The sequence below is a fragment of the Bufo bufo genome, chromosome 9 (assembly GCF_905171765.1).
Source record: "Bufo bufo chromosome 9, aBufBuf1.1, whole genome shotgun sequence".
In the NCBI taxonomy this organism is placed as follows: domain Eukaryota; kingdom Metazoa; phylum Chordata; class Amphibia; order Anura; family Bufonidae; genus Bufo; species Bufo bufo.
In genome coordinates, this window is record NC_053397.1 from 13,007,369 (window position 1) to 13,029,755 (window position 22,387).

The following is a 22,387-nucleotide window of genomic DNA, read 5'->3' on the forward strand; positions in this document are numbered from 1 at the left end:
ACTAGTATTAGACATGGACTATGACTAGTATTAGATATAGACTATGACTAGTATTAGATATGGACTATGGCTGGTATTAGATATGGACTATGGCTGGTATTAGATATGGACTATGGCTGGTATTAGATATGACTATGGCTGGTATTAGATATGGACAATGGCTGTATTAGATATGACTATGACTAGTATTTCATATGGATTATGACTAGTATTAGATATGGACTATGGCTGGTATTAGATATGGACTTTGGCTGGTATTAGATATGGTCTATGGCTGGTATTAGATATGGACTATGACTAGTATTAGATATGGACTATGACTAGTATTAGATATGGACTATGACTAGTATTAGATATAGACTATGACTAGTATTAGATATGGACTATGGCTGGTATTAGATATGGACTATGGCTGGTATTAGATATGACTATGACTAGTATTAGATATGGACTATGGCTGGTATTAGATATGGACTATGGCTGGTATTAGATATGGACTATGGCTGGTATTAGATATGGACTATGGCTGGTATTAGATATGGACTATGGCTGGTATTAGATATGGACTATGGCTGGTATTAGATATGGTCTATGGCTGGTATTAGATATGGACTATGACTAGTATTAGATATGGACTATGACTAGTATTAGATATGGACTATGACTAGTATTAGATATAGACTATGACTAGTATTAGATATGGACTATGGCTGGTATTAGATATGGACTATGGCTGGTATTAGATATGACTATGACTAGTATTAGATATGGACTATGGCTGGTATTAGATATGGACTATGGCTGGTATTAGATATGGACTATGGCTGGTATTAGATATGGACTATGGCTGGTATTAGATATGGACTATGGCTGGTATTAGATATGGACTATGGCTGGTATTAGATATGGACTATGACTAGGATTAGATATGGACTATGACTAGTATTAGATATGGACTATGGCTGGTATTAGATATGGACTATGGCTGGTATTAGATATGGACTATGACTAGGATTAGATATGGACTATGACTAGTATTAGATATGGACTATGGCTGGTATTAGATATGGACTATGACTAGTATTAGATATGGACTATGGCTGGTATTAGATATGGACTATGGCTGGTATTAGATATGGACCATGACTAGTATTAGCTATGGACTATGGCTGGTATTAGATATGGACTATGGCTGGTATTAGATATGGACTATGGCTGGTATTAGATATGGACTATGACTAGGATTAGATATGGACTATGACTAGTATTAGATATGGACTATGGCTGGTATTAGATATGGACTATGACTAGTATTAGATATGGACTATGGCTGGTATTAGATATGGACTATGGCTGGTATTAGATATGGACCATGACTAGTATTAGCTATGGACTATGACTAGTATTAGATATGGACTATGGCTGGTATTAGATATGGACTATGGCTGGTATTAGATATGGACCATGACTAGTATTAGCTATGGACTATGGCTGGTATTAGATATGGACTATGGCTGGTATTAGATATGGACTATGGCTGGTTCGGTTATAGAGTGTTATCCGTGCACCTTTGGGGGTGTTTTTACAATGGGGTCTGCTGAGTCCTGTGTACGTCCCTGGTGACCATCTTCCCTCTTCCTGCGCTCACATCTCCAGGCTGGTGGAGGAAGTGAAGCTGAAGTGTAAGGGGCTGCAGCTTCAGAATGAAGACATCTATATGGCCACCAAGTTTGAGGAGTTCATTCAGCTGCTCGTGAGGAGGCTCCGAGGGGACGATGAGGAGGAAATACTCATAGATCACGTAAGATGGGGAAATACTCATCTGAACATGAATTTGTGTAGTTAGCCCCCTTGTATCCCCCTCCCTCTCCTATATCAGGGGTTCAGGAAGCTGAGATACGGGTCACTGTTTGATGAGGTCCTTACACTCCAGAGCTTTTTCTGTCCCTCTGCAGGTGGAGAAGGACATTAACAATATGAAGATCAGGATTCCTCATCAGCTTTTCATCAATGGACAGTTTGTGGACGCTGAAGGTGGGAAAACCTACGACACCATTAACCCCACGGACGGGGAGGTAAGTGTAATAAAAATAAAAAAATTTAAAAAAAAAAAATTTTTTTTTTAATTCTCCCCACTGGATGAAGCTGAGAGACAGTGAAGGCTCTGTAGGGGTTTCCCAATGATAACCCCTCCCACCAGTATGGAGTGTCCTCCGAGGACCAATATGGCCAGGTGACCCCCGGGTTCATCCATGTTTCCTTCTCACAGGCCATTTGCAAAGTGTCCCTGGCCCAGGTGTCTGATATCGATAAAGCTGTGGCTGCTGCCAGAGACGCCTTCGAGAATGGTGAATGGGGCAAAATGAATGCAAGGGATCGGGGCCGATTGATCTACAGGTGAGCTCCGTTGCATGTTCCTGTAAGCACCTGTGGGAGGTCAGGGCAGGTATATTGGGTGTCTGAACTTCAATAGCTGAAGGCTGAACAAGTGTCCTGATCTCCACGTACAGATGCATGCTCGGTTTGGCTGGGGGTGCATGTATTCCTGATGGGGAATAAAGCCATTTCCAGACACTTCTGTCCCCTCTAGACAACTCTGTGTTCCTCTGAAGGTGACTTAACTCTCTTGGGAACAAAGGATTGGACATGTTGCCTCGACAGTAGTTGAATGAACATCAGTGAACATATAAGAAGATGGTCGGCCGATCCCATTGGTGGGTTCAGCCCAATGGTAGACTAATGTGTATGGCCACCTTTAGGTTGCTTAGGGGTCATCTGCTGGTCTTGCTGAAAGTGGGAGTGCCACAGATGACCTTGAGACCACCAAAAATCTTTAGGCCAGGTTCACACAGCAGATTTTTCACAGTATGGCGGTACTGTATGGAACAGATTTTTAGGCACCATTACCTATGGCACTTACAGCTAGGCACGGTATGGTGGGTGGGGGGAGGCTACTGTAAAGTCTATTTCCCAGTGTCCCTTTCTTCTGTGTTGTCCCAGGCTTGCTGACCTCATGGAGGAGCACCAGGAAGAGCTGGCCACCATTGAGTCCATAGACTCGGGCGCCGTGTACACGTTGGCGCTGAAGACTCACGTGGGGATGTCCATACAGACCTTCCGATACTTTGCCGGCTGGTGTGATAAAATTCAGGTGATGCCCGAGAAAGTAACAGCCTCTACTCATGGCGCCATTTTATATCTATATAGCAGGGGAGGCAACAGGGCAGTCTGCAATAGATTGGGACCCGGGTAATGGTCAACCCTTGACCCTACAACTTCCAGCAGACTTCACTTGTGACATCTGAAGACCACGGCAGGACAGATTTACAATGTCAATATTAGGCGAAGAGAGCAAATGGGAACAGAAGAGGATGAAATCGGCTTAGGATCCTATATTCTTCATGGCAATTTGACCATAGGGGGGCGCTATTCCATGTACTTAGCGATAATTAGAATATTGCATGGAATTGTTTTCCAGGGCTCCACCATCCCAATTAATCAAGCTCGACCGAATCGGAATTTGACCTTCACCAAGAGAGAGCCCATTGGGTAAGTGTGCCACGCAGAGCTGAATGCAGCGCCCGGGTAAACTGCACGCCTGGTACAGAAACTTTCCTGACATTACCATGAAAGGTTTGGCATATTGTAAGGGAGCAACCAATATCTTAGGGTGGTCCACACAATGCCATGACTGATGACATCTTGACAAAAATGTACGAGAGGCACTGATGGAAATGCAACAGCACCTCATCGAACCTTGTGGCGCCCCCTGCCTGCCACCAGAAGCCCCTTCTGCTATGCGCAGTCACCGGTGGACTCTTAGGCATTGTTTCCCCAGAGACTCGTGATGTTTCCAGAAAGTCACAGCGATGGTGACTACATTTTACAGGTCCTCTTGGCTCTTCTGTGTAGCCACAATGGCTCCTGGGGGGCGGGGACTATATACATATATTAGCATAACTTATTCACCATTTTACTGCCATACGGTTGGCACTTTAGGGGACCCTCTAGGGACATCTATGAGCTGTTTTAGTTTAAAGGGACAGTTCTGGTATCATGTGTGTCTCCTTTAAATATTGCCCTATGTACATGTGAGATAGATGATAATAATATACTGGTAACATAACATGTGGCAATGAAATAGGATTTTGTTACGCAGAGTGTGTGGAATCGTTATCCCCTGGAACTACCCACTCATGATGTTGGCGTGGAAAACAGCAGCTTGTCTGGCAGCAGGTAACACGGTGGTGCTGAAGCCAGCTCAGGTGAGATACATCAGATGTGCTCAGCTCTGTGGGTGCACATTGACATTTCTTGAAACAAGTTGCAACATAGTGACTCCACAAGCAGAATAGTGAGTGCAGCTCTGGAAGATAATACAGGATGTAACTCAGGATCAGTACAGGATAAGTAATGTATGTACACAGTGACTCCACCAGCAGAATAGAGAGTGCAGCTCTGGAGTATAATACAGGATGTAACTCAGGATCAGTACAGGATAAGTAATGTATGTACACAGTGACTGTACCAGCAGAATAGTGAGTGCAGCTCCGGAGTATAATACAGGATGTAACTCAGGATCAGTACAGGATAAGTAATGTATGTACACAGTGACTCCACCAGCAGAATAGTGAGTGCAGCTCTGGAGTATAATACAGGATGTAACTCAGGATCAGTACAGGATAAGTAATGTAATGTATGTACTGCACCAGCAGAATAGTGAGTGCAGCTCTGGAAGATAATACAGGATGTAACTCAGGATCAGTACAGGATCAGTAATGTAATGTATGTACACAGTGACTGCACCAGCAGAATAGGGAGTGCAGCTCTGGAGTATAATACAGGATGTAACTCAGAATCAGTACAGGATAAGTTATGTATGTACACAGTGACTCCACCAGCAGAATAGTGAATGCAGCTCTGGAGTATAATGCAGGATGTAACTCAGGATAATAAGAAGATAAGTAATGTAATGCACTTTATTATAACTTTTTTTTCCATCGTGCTATCTTTTGAAGGTCAGCTAATGTAAATCAGTTGCCAAATTGTACTGTGTGTAAATTAGAAACCTACATTTTATAATTGTCATTTTCGGCAGGTGACCCCATTAACAGCTCTGAAATTTACTGAATTAACTGTAAAAGCCGGATTTCCTAAAGGAGTGGTTAATATCCTGCCTGGAGCTGGTAGGTGCCGCACACCCAAGATCACAAATCCAAACCTCACCCTCTCAATAAACAAACAAACAAGATAAATAAATAAATACATAAATAAATCAGATTCTTCTCCAGAAAAATGCACTGTGCAAATTAAAGGGAAGGTGGGTTCACATCCCGTTTTATGCCTCCGTTTGACCTATACATTAGAAAAAAAGGTTACAAAAATGCAGCACATCACGTTCTTGTATCCTGCACAGTCCGGTAAAAAGAAAGCATACTTTTTTTTTTTTTTTTTACAATGGAACTCTATGGTGAACGGATGCCACTGTATGGCATCTGTCTGAGGCATCCGTTTAATGTATACATCATATTTGTGTACATTAAATGGATGGGAAAGACGTGGTGTGAACCCAGCCTAAGAGTCTCACTGCTCTTTTCACTTCACTTAGGATCTCTTATTGGTCAACGTCTTTCGGATCATCCTGATGTCAGGAAAATAGGATTCACAGGGTCCACCCCCATAGGGAAGCATATCATGAAAAGGTGAGTTTCGAGGATTCATAAAATATTTTTGAACATATAGGGCAGTATTTGAGAAGTTTTGAGGTGTCATGTATTAGAGGGGTTGTCCCAAGATTCAAAAGTACCCCCTATCCATAGCATAGGGGATACGTGTCTGGCTTGTGGGGGTCCCGTGACAGGTAAATAGTGAGGAGGACACGATGCGCCCACACAAGTGCTGTGACCCCTTGAAATATTTCATGGCTGGGGTGCTGGGCGTCAGACCATCGCCGATCTGATATCGATGACCTATCCTGAGAATATTATGCCACTACACAGTCCCTTTAAATATTTTTTACGGTGGCTATACACATTAGATGAATGTCAGATGGACCCCCCGATTTCATTGGACTGACCATCTAATATATTTAGGGCTGTTGGATTTCAGCCTAAGGAAGGTAAACTGCCCACGGGAGGCGTCTGGCAGCATTTCCCCCCCCTCTCCCTAATGAGGACACATGCATGCTCAGCCGTCCGAGCATGCATGTGTATGGGGCTGTCAGGGGGACTAGCTTTCGGCTATCTAAAAACCATGTCCAGCTTAAGTATCTTGTTTTCTCTTTCAGTTGTGCAGTGAGTAATGTGAAGAAGGTGTCACTGGAGCTCGGAGGGAAATCTCCTCTGATCATCTTCAGTGACTCTGACCTGGACAAAGCTGTACGGATGGTAAGGTTTTACGGCCAAGAATTTTATTAGGAGCTGATAAAAGGCAATGCAGTAGCAGTTCTTCTTATTTGGTGTATCGCCACTAGGTGGCGCTCCGGACCATTCTTGCACATTTTTTCTTTCTTTGCAAAGGACTAAACCCCCAATGACCCATTTTGCTTTATTTGATGTCTGTATGAAATTCTGCAGTGTTATGGATTATTTTTTTTCCTGTTCCATCAGGGGATGGGTGCCGTGTTCTTTAATAAAGGTGAAAACTGCATCGCTGCCGGGCGGCTATTTGTGGAGGACTCCATTCATGATGAGTTTGTGAAGAGAGTGGTGAGTAAACTGACACATGAAGACACGTCTTCTGGTCTGCAACAACCATAATCAAAACTTTTCTAGGTGGAAGAAGTAAAAAAGATGAAGATTGGAGACCCACTGGACAGGTCCACAGACCACGGACCCCAGAACCACAAGGCCCACCTAGATAAACTAATTGAGTATTGCCAAATGGGCGTGACGGAGGGCGCCACGCTGGTGTACGGTGGAAAACAGGTCCCAAGACCAGGTGAGCTCTGAGCTAGGAGACCAAATGAAAGTGGCCATGTATGTCAGAACCGGTATGTCCTGTTATCCCCTGGTTCATGGGGCATGCTGCGACTTGTAGTGCTTCGACAGTCACAACAGGGACCATCCATAGACATCATGCTATAGGGTCAGTGATGGGAAATACCTCTAGGTGGCGCTCACCTCCTGCCTTGTGCATCGCTCACTGATTCCTGGACTGGGTCAGGATCCTCTGCCAGTCTGGTCATATCTGTGCGCCAGGCGGCGGGTATCCTGCCAGGAACCCCATGTGCAGCATTAGTGCAGGAAGGGGAGAAAGTCACAGAGCAGCTGAGGACAGAACACAGGGCGGCTGGAATGTACACCGAGCCGGCGAGACCAGCGGGACACTACAATCTGCTCCATCAGACTTCGTATAAAGCTGCATCATAAAACATGTATGAAAGGACGCTGCATGATTCCCATGCATTTCAGTTCCCCACCATTACAAAATCTCTGCTTGCTGCCAGTAAATGGGAGCATGCTTCTTTATGTCCAGAAGTTGAAATCCTGTACAGACTTAGGGCTCATGTACACGATCGCACCGTGTTTTGGGGTCTGCAAATTGCGGATCTGCAAAAAAAAAAAGGATGCTGCCCATAATAGAAATGGCTATTCTTGGCCGCAAACTTGACAAGGGTAGGACAAGCTCTTTTTTTTTTTTTAGGACCACGGAACGGAGCAATGGATGCGGACAGCACATGGAGTGCTGTCCACATCTTTTGCGGCCCCATTGAAGTGAATAGGTCCGCATCCGAACCGCAAAAAATGCGGCCCGGATGCGGACCCAAACAGTGTTCGTGTGCATGAGCCCTTAATACTGAGTGGATGCTACAGTTGTATCCAGTGTAGAAAATGTAATAATGTATCAATATATCTTCCTCCATAAGTGACCCCCCCCACACACACACATTTCTCTTGCTGAATATCATCTGATCGTCATTTCCCGTCTGACTAAATCTCATTATTTTTTATCTGAAGGCTTCTTCTTCGAGCCGACCATATTCACAGATGTGGCAGATCACATGTTCATCGCTAAAGAAGAGTCGTTTGGTCCCGTAATGATCATCTCGCGGTTTTCAGACGGGTAGGAGGTTATAATCAGCCTGACCGGCATAGAAACTGAATATAGAAAAAGATTTGCTACAGAGTAACCATTCTTTGCAAACAGACAATAGCGCCCCCTGATGTAAGGACTAGACTACTGCAGATCTGGGAAAACATGGCTGATTTCTTCCAACAACAGCGCCACTATTGTTCACAGGTTGTGAGCGGCACTGCAGTAATACAGCTGTAATATCAGACACAATCCACGGACTGAGGTGGAGCTGTTTTGGAGGAATCCCTTTAAATGCACATGCATCCTCCTCCTCAGGTCTGTTGGGGAATCACATAGATGTTTTATAGCAGAGATCTGTAACCTTCCGCACTCCAGCTGCTACAAAACTACAACTACCAGCATGCACATTTACACGGCTGTTCCTGAAACTCTTAGGCCCCTTTCACGCGGGGCGAGATTTCCGCGCGGGTGCAATGTGTGAGTTGAACGCATTGCACCCGCACTGAATCCCGACCCATTCATTTCTATGGGGCTGTGCAAACGAGCGGTGATTTTCACGTATCACTTGTGCGTTGCGTAAAAATCGCAGCATGCTCTATTTTGTGCGTTTTTCACACAACGCAGGCCCCATAGAAGTGAATGGGGCTGCGTGAAAATCGCAAGCAAGTGCGGATGCGGTGCGATTTTCACGCATGGTTGCTAGGAGACGATCGGGATGGAGACCCGATCATTATTATTTTCCCTTATAACATAGTTATAAGGGAAAATAATAGCATTCTGAATACAAAATGCATAGTAAAATAGCGCTGGAGGGGTTAAAAAAAAATAATAATAATTTAACTCGCCTTAATCCACTTGCTCGCGCAGCCCGGCTTCTCTTCTGTCTTCATCTTTGCTGTGCAGGAGGAAAAGGACCTGTGGTGACGTCACTACGCTCATCACATGATCCACCACCACCATGGTAAAAGATCATGTGATGGACCATGTGATGAGCGTAGTGACGTCACCACAGGTCCTTTTCCTGTGCACAGCAAAGAAGGAGACAGAAGAGATGCCGTCTGCGCGAGCAAGTGGATTAAGGTGAGTTAAATTATTATAATTTTTTTTAACCCCTCCAGCCCTATTGTACTAGGCATTCTGTATTAAGAACGCTATTATTTTCTCTTATAACCATGTTATAAGGGAAAATAATAAAATCTACAGAACACCTAACGCAAACTCGAACTTCTGTGAAGAAGTCCGGGTCTGGGTACCAAACATGCTGATTTTTCTCACACGCGTGCAAAATGCATTACAATGTTTTGCACTCGCGCGGAAAAATCGCACATTTTCCCACAACGCACCCGCATCTTATCCGGCCAAATACATGACGCCCGTGTGAAAGAGACCTTATAGAAGTGAGAGGAGGATTCTGGGAGTTGTAGTTCCTGGATCCCCAGAGGTTGCTGATCCCTGTGTTATAGGGATATGTCCTGTCTAATTTCCTAGTCCTGCAATGACTTGTTCTTCCACTAGAGGGCACTGCTGCTGATGGGTGATCATTCCCCTTTTATTTCAGTGATATTGACGGGGTCTTGAAGAGGGCGAATGACACCGAGTTTGGTCTGGCATCTGGAGTATTTACCCGAGACATCGGCAAGGCCCTGTACGTGAGCGAGAAGCTCCAGGCCGGCACCGTCTTCATCAACACCTACAACAAAACCGACGTCGCTGCGCCATTCGGGGGCTTCAAACAGTCCGGGTTTGGGAAGGATTTGGGTGAGGATCAATGTCGTCCTACATTATTATATTACATATCTGATCTTGTCAGGGGAAAGCTGGGTGACAACCAATATAAAGACTAATAGGTCTCTCATAGGGGGTACCACCTAGCTTTTTTGGGGTCCTGAAAAGCAAATACGGGGGGTGCAAAACATGTATCCCTGGCAAATATGATAAGCTATGGATTCCGCAGCATACTTTTTACTAAGTTTCCCACTCAGGGAATGAGGCCACATTGTCATAGTGACATGTCAGACGTTTTGATCAGTGGGGTCCGGATACTGAGGCACCCCCCCCCCCATCCCCAGGAGGGGGCAGCAGCGCTCAGATGGAGCTTTATATCCCAGAACCATATGAGGATTTTCAAATTTTTTATTTCCTGTTGCCACCTTCTGGTCCTAGAGCGGTACTGCACCCAATAAAAAAAAAAATCCTACTTTTAATGTTTTTTTTTCTTATGCAGGTGAAGAAGCGCTGAATGAATATCTAAAGACGAAAGCCGTTACTATCGAGTACTAGAAACAGGACACCACCATGTATAGGGTCGTATTAGAAAAACCGTCAAATCATTGCTCTGAGCAAAGATGAATTTAAAGAGAAACGTTTGGGACTAGGGTTAAGCGAACCCGAACTACAAAATTCGGGTTCGTACTGAACTTTGCGAGAGTTCGGGTACCCGGACCTGAACCCGAACTTTTTCACTGAAGTTGGGGTTCGGTGTTCGGGTGATTTTATTACCCTCCTCTGCTCCCTATCTAACCTTTCTAATTCGCCTCTTCCCATATCTGACCACAACCTACTCACCTTCTCTTCACTGGTCTCTTCTGCAGCTCCCCCGGTCCATTATAGTCCTTGTAACATAGAAACCTAGAATGTGTCGGCAGATAAAAACCATTTGGCCCATCTTGTCTGCCCAATATACTGAATACTATGGATAGCCCCTGGCCCTATCTTATATGAAGGATAGCCTTATGCCTATCCCATGCATGCTTAAACTCCTTCACTGTATTTGCAGCTACCACTTCTGCAGGAAGGCTATTCCATGCATCCACTACTCTCTCAGTAAAGTAATACTTCCTGATATTACTTTTAAACCTTTGCCCCTCTAATTTAAAACCATGTCCTCTTGTAGCAGTTTTTCTTCTTGTAAATCTTCTCTCCTCTTTTACCTTGTTGATTCCCTTTATGTATTTAGCAGTTTCTCTCCTCTCCCCTCTGTCTCGTCTTTCTTCCAAGCTATACATGTTAAGGTCCTTTAATCTTTCCTGGTAAGTTTTGTCCTGCAATCCATGGACCAGTTTAGTATCTCTTCTCTGAACTCTCTCCAAAGTATCAGTATCCTTCTGGAGATATGGCCTCCAGTACTGCGCACAATACTCCAGATGAGGTCTCACTAGTGCTCTGTAGAGCGACATGAGCGCCTCCCTCTGTCTACTGGTAATGCCTCTCCCTATACACCCCAGCATTCTGCTAGCATCTCCTGCTGCTCTATGACATGGTCTGCCTACCTTTAAGTCTTCTGAAATAATGACCCCTAAATCCCTTTCCTCAGATACTGAGGTTAGGACTGTATCACTGATTGTATATTCTGCTCTTGGGTTTTTACGTCCCAGGTGCATTATCTTGCACTTATCAACATTACATTTTAGTTGCCAGATTTTTGACCATTCCTCTAGTTTTCCTAAATCCTTTTCCATTTGGTGTATCCCTCCAGGAACATCAACCCTGTTACAATTTTTTTTTTTTGTCATCAGCAAAAAGACACACCTTACCATCGAGGCCTTCTGCAATTTCGCTGATAAAGATATTAAACAATATGGGTCCCAGAACAGATCCCTGAGGTACCCCACTGGTAACAAGACCATGGTCTGAATATACTCCATTGACTACAACCTTCTGCTGTCTGTCCCTCAGCCACTGCCTAATCCATTCAACAATATGGGAGTCCAAGCCCAAAGACTGCAATGTATTGATAAGCCTTCTATGTGGGACAGTATCAAAAGCCTTACTGAAGTCTAGATAAGCGATGTCTACTGCACCTCCGCCATCTATTATTTTAGTCACCCAATCAAAAAAAATCTATAAGATTAGTTTGACATGATCTCCCTGAAGTAAACCCATGCTGTTTTTCATCTTCCAATCCATGGGATTTTAGATGTTCCACAATCCTCTCCTTAAGTATGGTTTCCATTAATTTCCCCACTATTGATGTCAGGCTTACTGGCCTATAGTTGCCCGATTCCTCCCTACTACCTTTCTTGTGAATGGGCACAACATTTGCCAATCTCCAATCTTCTGGGACGACTCCTGTTGCCAGTGATTGGTTAAATAAATCTGTTAATGGTTTTGCTAGTTCACCGCTGAGCTCTTTTGATAGCTTTGGGTGTATCCCATCAGGCCCCTGTGACTTATTTGTATTGATTTTAGACAGCTGACTCAGAACCTCTTCCTCTGTAAAGACACATGCATCTTTGTAAAAACTGAACAGAAGTATTCATTGAGGCAGTCAGCTAGTTCTTTATCTTCTTCCATATACCTATACTTAGACCGCCTACAATCTGGCTTCCGACTCCACCACTCGACTGAGACTGCCCTCACCAAAGTCACCAATGACCTACTAACAGCCAAAACAAAAAAACATTACTCTGTCCACCTTCTCCTTGACCTGTCCTCTGCCTTCGACACTGTCAACCACTCCCTTCTGTTATAAACTCTCTCATCTCTTGGCATCACTGACCTGGCCCTCTCCTGGATCACATCATACCTCACAGACCGGACGTTTAGCATCTCCCACTCTCGCACCACCTCCTCGTCTCATTCCCTCTGTTGGTGTCCCCCAAGGCTCTGTCCTAGGACCCCTGCTCTCCTCTATCTACACATTCGGCCTGGGACAGCTCATAGAGTCCCATGGCTTTCAGTATCACTCTTATGCTGACGACACACAAATCTACCTCTCTGGTCCAGACATCACCACCTTACTATCAAGAATCCCACAATATCCATCTTCCATATCCACCTCCTTCTTCTCTCACTTTGTGAAACTTAACATGGATGAAACAGAACTCATCATCTTTCCCCCATCTTGCTCAACCCCCCAACAAACCTGTCTATCACGATCAAAGGCTGCACACTCTCCCCGGTCAACCAAGTCCACTGCCTTGGAATGACCCTCTTCTTCCGACCGCTTCCAACTCTTTCCTCAACTTTGAATTTGCGAAAATGCTCGTACATGCCCTCATCATCTCCCGCCTAGACTACTGCAACACTCTCCCCTCTGGCCTTCCATCTAGCACTCTCGCACCCTTCCAATCTATCCTCAACTCTGCTGCCCGACTAATCCACCTCTCACCCTGTTACTCCTCTGCCAATCCCTTCCCTGGCTCCCCATTGCCCAGCGAATTCACTTCAAAGTACTAAGAAATACATACAAGGCCGTCCACAACCTGTCCCCTCCCTACATCTCTGACCTCCCGATACACCCCCACACGCACTCTCCGATCCTCACAAGACCTCCTTCTCTCCTCTTATCGCCTCTTCCCACAATCGCCTCCAGGATTTCTCCCGTGCATCCCCCATACTCTGGAACTCGCTGCCCCAACATATCAGACTCTCACCGGCAGTGGAATCCTTCAAAAGAAACCTGAGAACCCACCTCTTCAGACAAGCCTACAACCAGTGACCCTGCTGCCTCTATACCGCCACGACCAGCTTCACCCGCACCTACTGCGTCCTTCTCTCATACCATGTAGATTGTAAGCCTCGCGGGCAGGGCCCTCTCTCCTTCTGTACCATGTAGATTGTAAGCCTCGCGGGCAGGGCCCTCTCTCCTTCTGTACCATGTGGATTGTAAGCCTCGCGGGCAGGACCCTCTCTCCTTCTGTACCATGTAGATTGTAAGCCTCGCGGGCAGGACCCTCTCTCCTTCTGTACCATGTAGATTGTAAGCCTCGCGGGCAGGGCCCTCTCTCCTTCTGTACCAGTCTGTAACTCGTCTTGTTTATGCTTAGTGCAATTGTCTGTATTATGTATGCGCACCGCTTATCATATGTACAGCGCTATGGAATGAATGGCGCTTTAATAATAAATAATAATAATAATTTTCCATTATAACGTGGTTATAATGGAAAATAATAGCATTCTTAAGACAGAATGCTAAATAAAATGGACATTGAGGGGTTAAAAATAATACAAAAAAAACTCACCTCCTCCACTTGATCGCGCATGTCTCCTTTCTTCAGGACCTGCGGTGATGTCACGTGGTGAGCGCGGTGACGTCACCGCAGGTCCTGCTGAATGAATTTTTAAAAAATTATTTTTAACCCCTCAATGTCCATTTTATTTAGCATTCTGTCTTAAGAATGCTATTATTTTCCGTTATAACCACGTTATAATGGAAAATAATAAAGTGAAGTTCGGGTCCCCATTGACTTAATTGGGGTCCGGATTCGGGTTCGGGTCCCAAACCCGAACTTTGACCTGAAATTCGGCCAAACCCGGCGAACCGGACCTTCACCGGGTTCGCTCATCCCTACTTGGGACGCTATGCAAATAAATGTAATAAATGATAAGAAAAAAATAAAATAAATTATGTATATATATATATATAATTAAAGACGAACGGTAAGTCTGCCTAGATATCTATTGCTGCATAACAACGCAGCTCTGCCATTCAGGGCTGTAGGAAAGCGGATGGTCCACCTCTGTGGCAGCGGTAATGGAGGCTGTTTTGCTTGTCACCCAGCTTTCCCAGGAACAGATATAACAGAGAAATGGCTTCATCATATTTGTAATGACTTTAACAGAAGGCGACAGCTCCGCATATTGTACAAAATCAGTAAATAGAATACTTCTGATCACAGAATCGTCCTCCTCGTCCTCCATCCATCCAGTTATTTTCTGTTGTTTTAAAATTCCTGAATAAAATTGGTAAAAAAATTCCACCAAACATTGTGTAACTATATTGGAGCTCAGCTTTCCCCAAACCCTGAATTTCATAAAAAATCAACACCGTTATTATGTAGCTGCAACAACCCCCCCCCCCCCCCCCCCCCCTTCCCCAACTCTCTCTGCTCTGCCCTCTCTTCTGTCTGTGTGTCAGTCTTTATTGCAGTTCTGGCATTTTATTCATTACCATGAAGATCCAGATGAACAGAGCAGATAAGGGTAGGTTCACACTAGCGTTAGGGATTCCGTTATGGCTTTCCGTTATAACATGGAGAGAACATGGTTATAACGGAAAATAACGGAATCCATAAGGCGGAAGGACGGATCCGTTCTTCTGCCCATAGACTTGTATTATCACGGAATGCGAAACGGAAGCCTTTAAAAGGCATTCCGTTTGCTTTCCGTCCTAATAGAAGTCTATGGCAATCAAAACAGATCCGTCGGAAAACAAAGTCCTGTCGACAGGACATAACGGGACCCAGACGGATCCGTTTTGATTCCCATAGACTTCTATTAGGACGGAAAGCAAACGGAATGCCTTTTAAAGGCTTCCGTTTTGCATTCCGTCATAATACAAGTCTATGGGCAGAAGAACGGATCCGTCCTTCCGCCTTATGGATTCCGTTATTTTCCGTTATAACCATGTTAACCATGTTAGGGATTCCGTTATGGCTTTCCGTTATAACATGGTTATAACGGAAAATAACGGAATCCATAAGGCGGAAGGACGGATCCGTTCTTCTGCCCATAGACTTGTATTATGACGGAATGCAAAACGGAAGCCTTTAAAAGGCATTCCGTTTGCTTTCCGTCCTAATAGAAGTCTATGGGAATCAAAACGGATCCGTCTGGGTCCCGTTATGTCCTGTCGACAGGACTTTGTTTTCCGACGGATCTGTTTTGATTGCCATAGACTTCTATTAGGACGGAAAGCAAACGGAATGCCTTTTAAAGGCTTACGTTTCGCATTCCGTGATAATATAAGTCTATGGGCAGAAGAACGGATCCGTCCTTCCGCCTTATGGATTCCGTTATTTTCCGTTATAACCATGTTCTCTCCATGTTATAACGGAAAGCCATAACGGAATCCCTAACGCTAGTGTGAACCTACCCTTATATAATCTCAACATTAATAAGGCCCAACAGTTTTATGGGAGTAGTCCCATCTTATAGAGTTAGATCCGATGGAGATGGATGGAGATTGTCGAGTTCAGCGCTCTGCCATCTGTGACAGTCTCACAGACTTTTTGGATGGAGGAGAACTGCTCATGCCCGACCATCACTACATTCAAAAGGGTATAGAGACGCCTTTCTTTTGATGCAGCCTCCCACTGCAAAGCAGCAGTACACCACTGAAAAAGGGGTTAAAATGTGATCTTGTATGGTATTGCATTTACCGTATTAATAGGCGTTCATAGGCCATATTCACATCCACCACTAGATGGGGCTGGTGTGACCCACTCTATGTAGAGCGAAGGAGGGAGAACATTCTAGTTATATCAGTCCCGTGTCTAGACCAGTATCTGTTAGTGTGTGAGTCTAAAGACCCATGTGTGTGCCAGCCGGGCCTGTATTGCGACCCGCCAAAAAACAGGCCCCCAATATACAGGCATCGGCCGTTTGTGCACCGCAATCCGGAACATGCAGTGCGGAACTGAGGCACGGAAGTACTATGGAGCGCTTCCGCGGGCTTTCTGTCTGTGCATCCGCACCGCAAAAAAGTAGTGCCTGCACTACTTTTTTGTGGTGCGGATTGTCGGATACGGATCGCTGTCTCCATTCAAGTGAACCTACGGTTGGTGCCCGCATCACAGGCCTGGCCGGCACACGTTCGTGTGCATGAGCCTTAAGAGCAAGGAGACAGAGCACACGTTAAAGGTGTATTCTGGTTGTTTCAAGTTATCCCCTATCCACATGATAGAAGATGACTATTAGCTTGGTGGGAATGCCACCACTGGGACCCCCACCGATCAACCATACCCCCTGCAGCCCCCTGAAAATGAGCGGAGCAGCCGCTACATTAATTTCTATGGGAGCTCCTGAGATTGCCGAGCCCTGTTCAGTACGGTGTAGGGGGTACGGGGGCCCCTTCTTGTGATTGGTGGGGTTCCCAGCAGTAGGACTCCCACTGAGCTAATAGTTATCCACTATCCTGTGGATAGGGGATCATTTGAAACAACTTTAATACCCCTTTAAGAATCCAAGTTGAAAAAAAAAGCCATCCCTGCATCAGTTGCCAGCCAGAGCAAAGCCAGAATAGAACTTTGCACACTCAGAAAGCATGCCAGATATGAAAGAGGAGGTGTCGAGAGAAGTTCTGTGGAGAATTGCTGTCTGCACTAAGTCTCCATTTCCAGGTGAGGAGCTTAAAGTCTTACGGTCCCTGGACACGCTTGAGGGAAAGATTGATTGCTTGCATAGGAGAAATTTATCCATGTCTCACAGAGAACATTGTGGAAATGTACATTGTAAGTACAGCAACCTGTTAAAAACGGTGCAGAGTGTAGTCTGACATTAGGGTCTGCCCTGAGGTTGCATTGAAGAAAGAGAACTGTAACACCCAATACCGGGATGCTTGTGCAAGATTCAGTTAGCGAAGTGCAGTGTGAGGAAAATCACTTTAGAGAGACATCTTGGCCTATTTACTACCTTTGCACCGGTATATCCTGTAAGAACTGTGGAAAGTGCACTTGTATAACATCTGCCACTCTGTGCATGCTGAGATCTGTAATTGATGTGCTTGAACTTGGATCTCCAGCAAAGAACTGCACAATTGCTTCATCATGGCCTCCTCTGCCACTGCACGGGACCCTGCACCTCATCACCACCCAGCACACCCCCGAACCACCATCAGGCAGCAGAACCCCAAGACCAGGGTGTGCCCCATGGAGAAAAGGGGCGCCCTTCCTATCACTGCATGACCGAGGGGAGCTCCAGTGAGCGCTGAGGCCTCCTCACAGCATACCAAGCATTGGATAGCAGCTCAGTCCCTTTTACTTGAATGGGACCGAGCTGTGCCTAGGCCATGTGACCAATGAACATGACGTCACTGGCCTAGGAAGAGGCCTAATTGCTCACTGGAGTGTAGCAGCTTCTTCAAACAGCTGATTGTAGGGGCCCCCCAGTTGTCGGACCCCACCAATCAGCTACTAATGACCTATCCTGAGGATAAGTCATTAGTATTAAACACTCAGGACAACCCCTTTAAGAGCAGGGTTAGCAGCAGGGAGCTGTCCTACAAACTGGACCTCAGGGGTGGAGCTCATGCAAATCTGCTACAAAGGAGTGTGTTTCTGCCCATTTTGGCATTGTTCCTGATGGAATGGGGGAATGTCCAGCCATATGCAATGTAAAGGCTCATGCACACGACTTGCTGTCTGCAAAACACAGATCCACAAAAAAATAAGGATGACGCTGTGCGCCGCTGTTCCCCTGCCTACCGCCGCGGTCCCGGGCGCCATGTTTAGCGGTGATCTGCTGCCAGTGCTTCCCATTCACCGCTGCAGTCCTGGGCTCTGTCTGTGTAAACACTGTTGTTCTGGGATCCGCTCCACAGTTTCCTCTCAGCCCTGGCCACAGCATGCTTGCTGCTTGTTTCCTGCAGCACTTCCTTAAGGGCCGACACGCATCACTCCCTGTGCTTTATGGGTTAGATCATGTGACCTCGCTGACCAATCCTAGCCCTCCTGCACATATATAAGTGGCTCAGCCCCCTTCCCAGATGCCTCAGTGTCAAGGTCCTTGTGTCCTGCTAAGGTTCCTGTTATCCGCTTGTGTTCCTGACTCGTACTTGTATTCCTGGATTCCACTACCTGTCTGATCCATGCCTGCTAGCCTTGACTCTCCTGTTGCCGATCCGGATTGCCTGACCTGTACCTGTGCCGCCTGCCCTGACCTATTGCCTGTCTGACTTCGTCTCTGCCTCACCCTTCGGTCCTGCACTGTTGCTCCTGGTAATGACTCAGTCTGCTGACAACGCCTGTGCCTCTGGCACCTTTCTCAGGTACCTCCTGGTCCGCCTGTACCAGCTGCCTCATGTGCCTATCCTCCTCAAGAGGTAGCGACGCGCAGTGGCGACTCTAGGAACAATATATAGGGGGGGCACAAAGATACCACAGTCAAAAATGGGGGGGCAAAAACAAAATAAGTATATATAAATAAGATTACAAAATACGAGAGAATTGCGGTCTGCAGGGATACATTTATAATAAAACTATTTACTTACAAAATAAGCTATTCAGTCGTCTGCTGTGCCGTCCTCTGCTTGCTTCAGCAGATTCTTTCCCCTTCTTTCTGTCTCTCGTCAGTGCGCAGGCCGCAGTGTTATGGCGGCATCTGTGGAAGACACACTGTTATGGGGGCATCTGTGGATGACACTGTTATTATGCCTCTCATTAGCCCCCATATCAGTCCTGATGCCTCATTAGCCCCCATTATAAGCCATTATGCCTCATTAGCCCCCATTATGCCTCTAATAGTCTAATTAGCCCCATTGAGTCTCTAATTAGCCCCCATGATGCCTCTCATTAGCCCCCATTATGCATCTTAATAGCCCCCATATGCCTCATTAGCCCCATATGCCTCATTAGCCCCCATAAGCCTCATTAGCCCACCCATATGCCTCATTAGCCCCCATATGCCTCATTAGCTCCCATATGCCTCATTTGCCCCATAATGGGGCCCCCATTATGCCTCTAATAGTCTAATTAGCCCCATTATGTCTCTAATTATCCCCATTTCTCTCATTAGCCCCTATTATGCCCCCCCAGCCTCATTTTTTATAAAATAAAAAAACACTTACCTCTCCTGCTCCTGGACGCCGCCTGCAATTTTCTCTCTCCTCAGTCGACTGTGCTCTGAACTGGCGCGCACAGCGTGAAGTCACAGAGCGCCCGCACGCTGTGTGCAGCCCTGCACAGCCGACAGCCGAGGACCAGGAAGTGGTAAGTACAGAGCGTTTACCGCTGCCTTCCTGGTCCTTCGGTACTAGTATTCACCGGCCATTGGGGCTTCTGCTTTGGGGAATCAGCGGGGGGGAAGCCGGGGGGCAAAGAATAACATAGGGGGGGCAATTGCCCCACCTCGCCCCCCTGTAGCGACGCGGTGTTCCCCTCGGGAAAGTCTATCCCCACCATCAGGGGTACTGTGAAGATTGAGGGGTTCACTTAGACAACACTCTTAGAGGAGGTAAGACACGTGGTACACTGAAGCCATGGACCCCGCTGGTCACCCCAAGCCTGTTGTTCAGGAATTATTACATGAAGTGAGGTGTCAGAGTGAACCTCAGGATGTCATGGTGCAGTTCATGTAAAATGTTGCTGCTCGTCTAGATGCCATCTCTTCTCTAGCTGCTGCTACTCATGCAGTTCCCACACCAGTGAATCCGGCTTTGTGTGCCGCTGGTGTGCAACTCCCTCTGCCATCTCGCTATAGTGGAGATCCAAAAACCTGTTGTGGATTCCTGAACCAGTGCCTGATCCACTTTGAGTTGCATGGGCAGAAGTTTCCCACTGAGCGGTCCAAGGTTGCCTTTATTGTGTCCCTGCTGTCTGATGAGGCCCTTGCTTGGGCAAATCCCATTTGGGAACATGGAGGTCCAGAGACCACTAATCTGCAGTCTTTCCTGGCTGGTCTTTGAAGAGCCCGGTAGCACGTCCTCCTCTGCATCAGCTCTGCTGCGTCTACGACAGGGCTCCTCGTCTGTGGGTCAGTACGCCATCCAGTTTCGTACCCTGGCTGCCGAACTTGCATGGGACAATGAGGCTCAACTGGCGGTGTTCTGGGAGGGTCTTTCTGACCGGATTAAGAATGAATTAGCTGGTCGCGACCGTCCGTCTACTCTGAATGACCTGATCACCTTGGCCACAAGGATAGATATGCATTTCAGGGAACGTTCTAAGGAGGTTGCAAGCACCAGAAGACCACCTCGTTTGGCTCCATCCTTCCAGAGGCCGGTTCTTCCTCTAGTGTCCACCCCATCTGAAGAGCTCATGCAAATAGAGCGCCTTCAATTTTCTGACCAGTAAACGTTTACGCCGCAAAGCAGAGAACCTGTGACTGTATTGTGGAGGCAAGGCCCACTTTGTGCGTAATTGTCCACAGAAGCCGGGAAACGCCAATGTCTAGGGTCAGTTGGAGAGATGGTCCTAGACAAGGAGAAGTCCTCTCCAAAACTTTCAGTTCCAGTGACCCTCTCTCACAAAGCAGTAACACTGTCTGTGGCTGCATTTTTGAACTCTGGGTCATCCGGTAACTTCATTCAGAAAGCTCCCGTCCATCTCGTCCAATCCGTAAATGGATTGCCACTTCCAGAACCTGTGCTTTCTCTTACTATGCCCCTTAGGTTGCCAGTAGGGGTTCTGCATTCATAGATGATCTCCTTCTATGTGCTGCCAGCGTCCGTGAATCCGGTTATCCTTCGTCTTCCCTGGCTGCGTCAGCACACTCCAGTTCTGGACTGACACTCCGGTTAGATTCTGCATTGGGGTTCTTCCTGGCAGTCCACCTGCTTATCAGAGGTCAGACCTGCTTCCTCACCTACTGTACCTGTAGACCTGCCTGGACTTCCGCATCAGTATGCCAGTTTTGCAGATGTCTTCAGTAAGAAAGGCTGAGACCCTGCCTCCTCATCGTCCATATTGACCTTCTGCTTGGTGCCACTCCTCCTCATGGTTGAGTCTACCCACTCTCACTTTCCGAGACCCAAGCGATGTCTGATTAAATCAAGGAGAATCTCAAGAGGGGGTTTATCTGGAAATCTACTTCACCAGCGGTGTCGGGTTCTTCTTTGTGCAGAAAAAAGATGGATCCTTACGACCCTGTATCGACTATCAAGGTCTGAATAAAGTCACAGTCAAGAATCGATACCCTCTTCCGCTAATCTCCGAACTCTTTGACAGGATCCGGGGAGTTAAGGTCTTCACAAAATTCGACCTGCGCGGCTCATACAACCTTATCGGCATTCGATAGGGCGATGAGTGGAAGACTGCTTTCAACACTCGTGATGGACACTACGAGTATCTCGTCATGCCCTTCGGTCTGTGCAATGCTCCAGCGGTATTCCAGGAGTTGGTAAACGATATCTTCCGGGACCTGCTCTATGTCTCCGTGATAGTGTACCTGGATGATATACTGATCTATTCTCCAGATTTGACCACTCACCGGAAGCATGTGCGTTTGGTTTTACAGCGGTTGAGAGAGAATCGACTTTATGCCAAACTCGAGAAATGCATCTTTGAAAAATCTACCGTACCGTTCCTCCGATACATCATCACAGATTTGGGGTTGCAGATGGATCCTGAAAAATTGAATGCAGTAATGGACTGGCCCCGGCCACAGGGTCTTCGTGCCATACAGCGCTTCCTTGGATTTTCTCATTTCTATCGTCAGTTCATCCCGAATTTTTCATCTCTTACATTTCCGATCTTACTAAGAAAGGGGTGAATGCCAGGGTCTGGACTCCTGAGGCGGAGGACGCCTTCGTCCAATTAAAAAGGTCCTTTGTTTCTGCACCTGTTCTGTGTCATTCCGATGTCTCCCGCCAATTATTTTTAGAAGTGGGCACCTCCTCCATAGGAACTGGTGCTGTTTTACTACAGAAAGGTTCCAAGAGCAAGATGTTTACATGTGGATTCTCCTCCAAGCT

At 46.3% G+C, this 22,387-nt stretch overlaps 1 protein-coding gene across 3 annotated transcripts in view; it reads left to right on the forward strand.

Moving 5' to 3' along the window:
• Nucleotides 1-10,350, forward strand: part of ALDH1L1 (aldehyde dehydrogenase 1 family member L1) — a 28,755-nt gene extending 18,405 nt beyond the window's left edge. For all 3 annotated transcript variants that reach the window (XM_040406820.1, XM_040406822.1, XM_040406821.1), the window contains 14 exons: nucleotides 1,657-1,801; nucleotides 1,956-2,075; nucleotides 2,270-2,397; nucleotides 3,001-3,151; nucleotides 3,479-3,549; nucleotides 4,160-4,265; nucleotides 5,099-5,186; nucleotides 5,609-5,702; nucleotides 6,287-6,386; nucleotides 6,609-6,707; nucleotides 6,774-6,939; nucleotides 7,959-8,064; nucleotides 9,596-9,795; nucleotides 10,262-10,350. In XM_040406820.1, the coding sequence (XP_040262754.1) occupies nucleotides 1,657-1,801; nucleotides 1,956-2,075; nucleotides 2,270-2,397; nucleotides 3,001-3,151; nucleotides 3,479-3,549; nucleotides 4,160-4,265; nucleotides 5,099-5,186; nucleotides 5,609-5,702; nucleotides 6,287-6,386; nucleotides 6,609-6,707; nucleotides 6,774-6,939; nucleotides 7,959-8,064; nucleotides 9,596-9,795; nucleotides 10,262-10,317 (1,630 nt within the window). In that variant the 3' untranslated portion in view covers nucleotides 10,318-10,350. The remainder of the gene's footprint in view (nucleotides 1-1,656; nucleotides 1,802-1,955; nucleotides 2,076-2,269; nucleotides 2,398-3,000; nucleotides 3,152-3,478; nucleotides 3,550-4,159; nucleotides 4,266-5,098; nucleotides 5,187-5,608; nucleotides 5,703-6,286; nucleotides 6,387-6,608; nucleotides 6,708-6,773; nucleotides 6,940-7,958; nucleotides 8,065-9,595; nucleotides 9,796-10,261) is intronic.
• The last annotated feature ends 12,037 nt before the right edge of the window (nucleotides 10,351-22,387 follow it).